General features: G+C 35.7%; 1 protein-coding gene across 2 annotated transcripts in view; it reads right to left on the bottom strand.

Annotated features, from left to right (window-relative positions):
• The window catches only part of ITGA1 (integrin subunit alpha 1), a 169,171-nt gene that overhangs the window by 105,501 nt on the left and 54,622 nt on the right, over positions 1-9,048 (bottom strand). For both annotated transcript variants that reach the window (XM_064375966.1, XM_064375967.1), the window contains exon 2: positions 2,995-3,115. In XM_064375966.1, coding sequence (XP_064232036.1) covers positions 2,995-3,115 — 121 coding nt within the window. The remainder of the gene's footprint in view (positions 1-2,994; positions 3,116-9,048) is intronic.

Raw genomic sequence — 9,048 nt, 5'->3', positions numbered from 1 at the left:
ACCTCTTCTACACCTTTATTTACCATTTCCAAACTTCCACCAAGAGTTACTGATTCATGTTGATTTGTTTTGAATACACCTTTCTTTTTTCTTCCAGTTGCCCATAATACAGCCTGAAGACTCATCCCTTAAGTACTAGATTATAGTTCTTGATTGTCTATATATTTCCTAGTTTTCAGGTACTGCATTTTCCAATCCAATTTATATGTAACTTCTCAAATGAAGTTTCATAAAATGACAACTTACAATGGCTTCTCAATGTCCTCATCTTAGGTACAAGCTCCTGTGTTTGTCTTTCAAGATCTGCCATCACCCTTTCCTCTTCTTTCATCCCAATATGAGAGCTGTTTACTTACCAACACGCTCACTTATTCTCAAGTCTGTGCCCTTGCTCTTGTGGTTTCCCAAACTTGGAGTGACATTTTTTCTTCTCATATTGAAAGTTAAGTCATCTTTCAAGACTTAGGTCAAGAACCAAGAGTCATCTTCTGTGTAGATGACTATAAATTGAATTCCCATTGAATTTATAATCTCTTCTGCACTGGTTGTTGGCACTATTCTCTATTCCTAAGCATTTCGTGTATCTCTTTGACTAGGTTAAAGCTTTTGTATTTGTTTTATATGTAAACATTTCCCATGGAATTTAGCATAATGCCAGATACATAAAATGTATTACATAAATACTTGTTGATTGACTGACTCATGTTTATGCTATGGCTAAATAAAAGAAGTCTAACCCACCAACAAACATTTTCAGAGACAATTCAGCTCAATTTCATGGGTAAACCAAGATATAAAGCATAGTCCCTGATCTCAAAAAGGGTAGCATCTTATTAACATTACCTTACAGATGTATGTCAAATTCTGAATGGTCTGCCTAAAGTCTAGTCCAGTGTAGATTCATTCAGACAGACCACTGGCAACATTCTTGCAACTTTTACTCTTATTATCCAATCTATGCACTCTTTTGTTCCTTTCCCAACGTTAGCTCTTTCTTTTTCCTCATCCATACCTTAACGTTCTACAAAGACAGAATCACCTTAGGAAGGACATTCCTCATGACATCATGGCTTCATTTGGGCCTGATTTCTCAATTTTCCACTGCTTTGACTTCTGGTGCCTTGAAAGGAGGGACTATAGAATTTAAAGGTGGAAATCTCACAATAGGATAGGCTCTTACAATGAGAAACAGACTGGAGAGATCAAATGTGGGCACTAAAGCTTCTAAGAAGGAATATGAACCCCTTTTCATTCTACTAAGGTTCATTTATATAATTAAGGGCTTCTGACATCAAACTTTTTTAAACTCAGAGAGACAGGATTGGATGAGAAAGAAAATTTACAGGTTTTTCTCATATCAGAAATTGTAAATGAGAATTTTATAAAATATTTTAACAATATTTGACTATCCTTTAAAGGGACACTTCATTTTAAGTAGTCTTAAAGTTTAAAAGTCTTAAAGCTTGCTATTCACTATATTACTCTTTAAAATGTATGTAACTGTTAGTAATTAGTGAAAATTAACTTTTATATGTGTTTATGTGAAGTTAAGCTTTCTAAGAATAACATGTACTGCATTTCTGTTTATTATAGTTTATGCACAAAGTCTGACCAGTTGGTCTACTCACCATTATTCTCCCAGAGGTACCTGAAATGTAGGTATAATTTCTAAAAGAATAAATTTGGTGTCTAGAGGGAGGGCTTAACCCATTTAACCTTAAAAACTGGGTGATAGGATGGGTGGAGAGTATAGGAGGGAGGGAAAGGGAACATTAACACTTAGATCTAGCATTCGGTTTGTCATCTGAGATATTTGTAAGGAGAATAAAAGAGTGAAGTATCTCAACAAATTCTAGTTTATACATAGCATACAATCATGTACTTAAAAAAAAGTGAAAATTCATTACTTTTTATAATCTTTAGGTCATTATCATATTAACCAAGTCTAAAAAATAAAACAAAATGCAGAAAATCCACATTTTTATTAGTGAAATAATTATAGTGATTCATAGATCCTTGTTATTTAAGTGGATATAGATCTCCTTTTGCTTATTATTATAGCTACTAGAAAAAGAGGCTTGTTTAGTTTAAGTTATTAAACTAACGTTTAACTCCTGCTCTTTTTTTCTATAATGTTCAATTAAACAAAAATTGCATTTACTAAAAATTCTATTAAATATTAAGCAAAAGAGCTCTAATATTCAGTCTTTATAATTTTCAACAAGTTAAATATACTTTAAAAATCATATCTACAATGAACTTAGCCAATATTAAAGGGTTTGAAGGTAGATGCAAGAAACCCGATAACGTTCATCATAAACATTAGCCCAAACTCAGTAGGTCAGTAAAGCCACAAATCATGGAAGTGATATTAACACTTTCAAAGCACCATCTCATTTTTGCCTCCGAATCCTTCCTACTGAATTTCAGACAGGTGCATTTAAGCTACTCTGAAAAGAGAACAATTAAAGAATTCTTGCCATTGCTTGGGATCAGTGCTCTATTCATGTTCCTGCTGGTCTCCAAACACATTCCTGTTGCATTAAGACTTGAAAGATTTGTAGATGTGTGATGTTCAGGCACAGGATGCTGAAAGCTATGTTACTACTCTTAGTTTGTAAATTGTCCTTTTGATACCATCTTGTTTTCTTTTTGTAGGTATAAATAAAAACACTGTTGACAATTAAAAAAAAAAAAAGAATTCTTGCCAAAAGAACATAATTATGAAACAATAGCTTTTTTGGATACAGACCTTCCTTGAGGTTATTAACCCAGGCATCAACAGAAATCACTAATGGTTTCCTCTAATATTGCCAAGGAATGTTTCTTTTTTTACTTTAAGTTAGTTTTCATTGCCAAATGACTAGACTACATTTTCTATCATAAATAATTCATTCTGTTAAAGTTTCATTCATAAAACAAACTGTAGTCAAATAATATTTCCCATTACCTTGCAAAATAAGTAAATAACAACAACAAAACCCGCTGGCTTACCATTTTCCTTCTTCATTTTCATACTGTTGAACAGTGTATCCAAACATGTCTTCCACTGGGCCGCTGAAAGTCATTGAATTTTTCACATCAACATTGAATGATGCACAGAAGCCTAGAACAACTTTAGGAGAAAAACAAAATCCAGTTACATAAAGTTAACTAAGATTCCATCATGTTTTGAATTATAGAAGGCATTGTTAAGGTTACCATCAAAAGCTGTGTTCCTATTAAAAAAAACAAAAACAAAAAACAATGAAGCTCAAAGTATGAAAACCCAAGGAAGGTCTCCACTCTTAACTCTATTACTAACTGTAAATCATCCATAATAACTTTAAAGAACACAAGTATTAACATTCAAAAATTTCCATACTAATTTAATATCTGCACTATTCCTGCAGATTTCAGAATATGTGGAAAAGAGCAGGCAGAAACTCAGATTCATATATGACTAATAGAGTTGCAGATAGTTTTCCAGCAGTGAGCCCTACAGAAAACCATGGCCACCAAGGAACTCTGAACAGCTCATTTTCCAATTTCAACTACAGGGGATGCATATATCATCATGTAAAGCCTTATAAGAATAGATGTTCTCCTTGCTGCTTTGAAAGGAAAAGGCAAGCTGGTGGTCTGCACCCAGAGATGGCTTCCTATGCAGGCCTGAGATTTGCTCTGTTTCCCTTCCTTAATCAAATTTTGGATGGAAACTTATACTAATTCTCTGAAGCCTCCTTATAATGTTGCTGTTGATAAACTCACGGCCTTTTATCCAGACTAACTCACATGATATATCTAAAGGGTTTACCCAATGCCTGGCACATACTGCATATTTGATGAGGGCTGATTCTCTTTAATTTTCTCATAGTACAGGTAGTGGAAACTCTTAGTAAATGAGACTGTCTCCTAAAGAAGTTCTGGAAACACCATCTCAAATTGGATGGTGCCAAATTCCTGCTTTGGTACTGGTTTTTAAAGTATACTTGTGAAGTTCCAAAATATTCTTCTCCTAGATGTAACTAAGAATTCTTTCCAGGGGGCTAGGCACGGTGGCTCATGCCAGTAATCCCAGCACTTTGAGAAGTGGGTGGATCACCCAAGATCAGGAGTTTGAGACTAGTCTGGCCAACGGGATGAAACCTCATCTCTACTAAAAATACAAAAATTAACCAGGTGTGGTAGTGGACACCTGTAGTCCCAGCTACTCAGGAGGCTGAGGCAGGAGCATCGTTTGAACCTGGGAGGTAGAAATTGCAGTGAGCCAAAATTGTGCCACTGCACTCCAGCCTGGGTGACAGAGAAAGACTGTCTCAAAAATTACTCTAATATTTTAACCCTTGCTCACTATGAACTTTTTCATAAATATACTTTAAATATATACTCTCATATACATGAGATAGCTTGAAGCCAGGAGACAGAGGTTGCAATGAACAGAGATTGCACCACTGCACTCAAGCCTGGGCAAAACTCAGCCTTAAAAAAGAAAAAAAAAGTCAAGTATTAGTGTGTCTAAACATATCTAAACACAGAAAAGGTACACTAAAGCTATTGTATTATAATCTTATGACACCACCATTGTGTATGCAGTTTGCTATTAGCCGAAACGTCATTATGCAGTGCATGACTGTATTTAGTTTAGAGAGTAAGCAGCATTTAAAACTGTCTTCAAATGTATGAAAGACTATTATACAGAAGATGTTAACCAGCTGTTCTCTATTGCCCTTGAAGAATGAACAGGAAATGTATATAAAAGGACTTGTGCAATTCATTCTATTCTTTTTCTGCTTCCTTCATGCCAGCTAGACAAATCTCTTCATGATCTTGCAACCATATTTGTCCCAACCTGTGTCTTAATACTTGCAGAGACCCTCCCAAATCCTAGGTACACATTTTCTTTTCACTGCCAAATCTCATCTCTTTCTCCTCTTAAAAATCTTAGTTGAAAATTTATATCTCCATAAAATCTTCCTTAACTAAGATGAAATAGTTGCCAGTTCATCTTTAACTACAGCTGGCATACTTCTTCCTTCAATGTGTTGTCTGTCAGTCTGCAAATATGTTACTGCCCATCTGTGTACAAAAAGTTGTGCTAGATTTTGATAAAGGATTAAAAAAGGTTAGTAAGAGAGTCATTGCTTTTAGGAATTTTTCAATCTGGGAGGAAAAAGTATCACACAGATAACTATATTGTATTTAATAATGGTCTCCATGAGAGATTTCTTAAAAAATAAGAAAGGAGGTTTTAGAAGTTTAAAGATTACTTCTAGGTAGGGGAGGTCAAGAAAGACTTTACAAATAGACATACAGATGTATCCTTTTTTGTTTCTTTGATCAATTTATTCTTCAAGGAAAAAGCAGTTACTATTGTTGCCAAAACTTAAAGATTATAAATTAGAAAAGTATGGATTTAAAGTATATTTATGAAAAAGTTCATAGAGAGCAAAGGTTAAAACATTAGAGTAATTTAATCCACTCACAATTTATAAGACTAGGATTTTTCAGGATCTATATGGCTATATGGTGGTTTTAACAATGGAGACTGAATTTAGCCATCTCTGAATGTACCTTCTCATGCCTCAGCTTCCCAAGTAGTTGGGATTATAGGTGCCTGCCACCACGCCTGGCTAATTTTTTGTATTTTTAGTAGAGACAGAGTTTTGCCATGTTGGCCAGGCTGGACTCAAACTCCTGGCTTCAAGTGATCTACCTGCCTTGGCCTCCCAAAGTGCCGAGATTACAGGTGTGAGCCACCGCACCTAGCTGCCATTGTGTTTCAGTGGCCTACAGTATATAGTATAGTAACATTCTATAGAGGTCTGTAGCCTAGAAGCCATAGGTAATATCATGTAGCCTAGATGTGTACTCGGCTCTACCATCTAGATTTGTGTAAATACACTCTATGATGTTTGCACAATGATGAAATTGCCTAAGGACACAGTTCCCAGGACATATCCCCATTGCTAGTAGATGCATGACTGTAGTACATGCTCCTATTCTTTGCTCATAGGTTTTGTGTATTTATTTTTTGAAAAATTTCAACAAAGTATTTTTGATATAAGAAATGCATAAAATAATACTTCTGCAGCAGAGTTTCTCAACTTTGGTACTATTCACATTTGAGTCAGAAAATTCTTTGTGATGAGGGGCTATCCTGTATACTGTAGGGTGTTTAGCAGCATCCTTGGCCCCTACCCACATGAAGCCAATAGCACTTCATGAATTGTCATAATCAAAAATCTCCAGACACAGCCAAATTCCCATGAGTCCAAAACTGTCCCCAGTTGAAAACCACTCTTCCACAGATAAAGACCAGAACACCACCACCAATTATTTTGTTGAAGAAGATGACTGAAAACCAGCCATGGCTCAGAAACCAGCAGCATCTGTGTTGCCTGGGAGCTTGTGAATAATTCAGAACCTCTGGTCCTATCCAGATTCCCTGAATCAGTACCTACATTTCCACGAGATCCCCAGGGCAGCCATTCTTATTAAGGTTTGAGAAGCACAGCTCTGTTATGTGGTACTTCTTTTTCATGATGTCAATACAGGTGGTGGAAGTTACCTAAATTAAAAATACTCACTATGCTGTAGAGAAAAGGGGAAAGGGATCCTCTTTAATCAGGGTCAATTTTACCCTCCTCGAAGGATTTTTTTAGCATGTCATCATCTTTAGTACATTTTCTCCAAAAGCCATTTGTGGTACCCTCTCCTCAACATAAGACCAGGCAGTTTTGGTTTCCTTTTGGGGCCTGTTTATTTATTCTACATGTTGTGCGGAATGTCTGGGGGTGTGTACTTCTTTTTTCATTTCCTGTCCTTGGAATTCTACAGGCAATTTGCCCAAAGTGATTGTAATTCAGGTTCTTTTATGTTTTCTGAGGCACCAAAGAGCCTGAAGAACAGGAGATGACATAAAAAAATAGATTACGTCTAGTTCTTTTGATTTAAAGGAGTGAGTAAACAATATAAGCAGCTTTTCATAACTTTTAGTTCAATGTGCATTTTGTTATACTAAGTCGTCTCGGAACGTTATGTACCAGAAGTAAGTAAAATTGTACTTATTCACAACCAAGCCTCCCCCTCCACACCCTCAAAAAAAGCAAAACACTGAGGTGGCTACAGAGCCAATATAGAAATAAATACTAAAAATAATGGGAAATAAACATAGTCAGAGGTCAAAAGTAAATTCTGATTTCACAAGTACCAGCAATTGAAAACCAGTAATTTTTCCCCTTAGAAATAATAACAACTATATTTGTACTGACCATGTGTTACTCTGATTTAATTTGCCAGCAACTCCATAATTAAATACCATTATTATCGTCATTCTGAAAATGAGGAGAAGAAAGTTCTGGAAGGCAGAGAAATGTGCCCACATTTCCACAGGATTCCAAGTCCAAAGAAGTAACCACTATTCATATTAATTCCATTTTTACATCTTAGGCCTAAAACTAGAAAGGGCTAGTAAAAAATGATATTAGGATGAGCTTAGAAGACAGCCACATATTAGTCCGCATAACTACATCTCGTGAGAGGTAAATCTGGGAAGGAGACTTTTCTACATTAGCAATGGTTTGGAAAGGATTTGGGGAATGAGTGGAAAGGCTGTGTAAAGAGGGAAGTCCTGGCCACAGAGCTCCAGATCTAGCTTCTTGAAGGACTTCAGCTAGAACTTACAGGTTTAGGTAGAACAAAATGAAGACTTGCTCCCATTCAAATATGGTCATATATGCTATATATGTAAGGGTTAAAAACAAAATAGAAAGATGAAATTGCTGGTGTTGAAGGGTATCTCTTATAAAAAGAAATTTTGAGTAATTTCTTTACCCCAGGATGGAATTTGATATGTCAGAAAATTAAAAAAGAGAGAGGGAGAATAAACCCACAGTTCTGCAGTGCTTTCTGCTTACAAACATTTTAAACTATAATATTAATAACAGTAATGATAGTTAGCTATTCAATAATCTGTAGAGGGTAGGCAGAACAGCAGACATTCCCCTCTTTTTGTATATTAGGAAACTGAAGCCCAGAGAGGTTGAGTGATTTGCCAAAAGCCAGGCTGCATTAATGACAGAAGCAAGATTTCAACATTGATCTTATGAGGTCAAATCATAGGATTTCTGTAACTAGGGTGCTACTGAGTTGGTCTGACTAATAAAAATAAAAATAACAACCCAGCTCTCAACAATCCTCAAATGGCTCAGGATAGCTCTTAATCGTCTTGTAGCTCTGGAGGATTTGAGAAAAGAACGTGGCAGAAAAAGGATAAATGGAGGTGACAGAGGCCGTTGACAGACTGAAGGAAGCCACCCTCCTGTGCACATCCCTGAGTTCCAAGAAGTGTTACTGTAGCCTGTTTAGTTGCTTGCTACTTAATAAAGAAAGTCGGTCTTTGGACCTAGGTGGCCCAGAAATCCCAATCTAGGAATATCCAGATGGGAATATTTGACAACTAATGCAATTCTGAATATTAAAAATTCCAAGCCAAGGCAAGAGGGTATCAAATGGTGAAAAGAGAGATGTATTAAAATGCTACTGCTTTATTTCATTAACTTCCTACATACGTTGATTCAATTTATATTTGATGTAAAAATAATATATCCAACTCAGTGTCTCCTTCAAACAATTGGAACTTCCCAATACAATTAATGTAAGAATAAATAGGAGAAATCATACAAGTTACATTATTTTTATTATTTTTAATATAAAGAATGAAATAATGACATAAGATTAAGATAAGACATAATAATAATTATGTTTTTACAGTGAATTAATGGTTTTTAGGGCAAATTTCTTGGTAGTATAGAAAGATAGTGATCCCTAGAGATATATGAACTAATCCTTTCATCTATATCATTTATTTATTCATTCATATATTCCACTACTCCACAAATATAACCAAGTCTTTACTCTGGGTTGAATATATGGTTGGCCGTGAAAATACAGTCATAGAAAGATGATGCTAGGCCAGGCAAGGTGGCTCATGCCTGTAACCCCAGAACTTTGGGAGGCCAAAGCAGGCAGATTACCTGAGGTCAGGAGTTCAAGACCAGTCTGGTC

Source organism: Aotus nancymaae, unplaced genomic scaffold (genome assembly GCF_030222135.1).
Source record: "Aotus nancymaae isolate 86718 unplaced genomic scaffold, 86718_ANA_hifiasm-v0.15.2.pri h1tg000014l, whole genome shotgun sequence".
NCBI classification, from domain to species: Eukaryota; Metazoa; Chordata; class Mammalia; order Primates; family Aotidae; genus Aotus; species Aotus nancymaae.
Note: the sequence above shows the minus strand (reverse complement) of the source record. Positions and strands in the feature narration are given on the sequence as shown.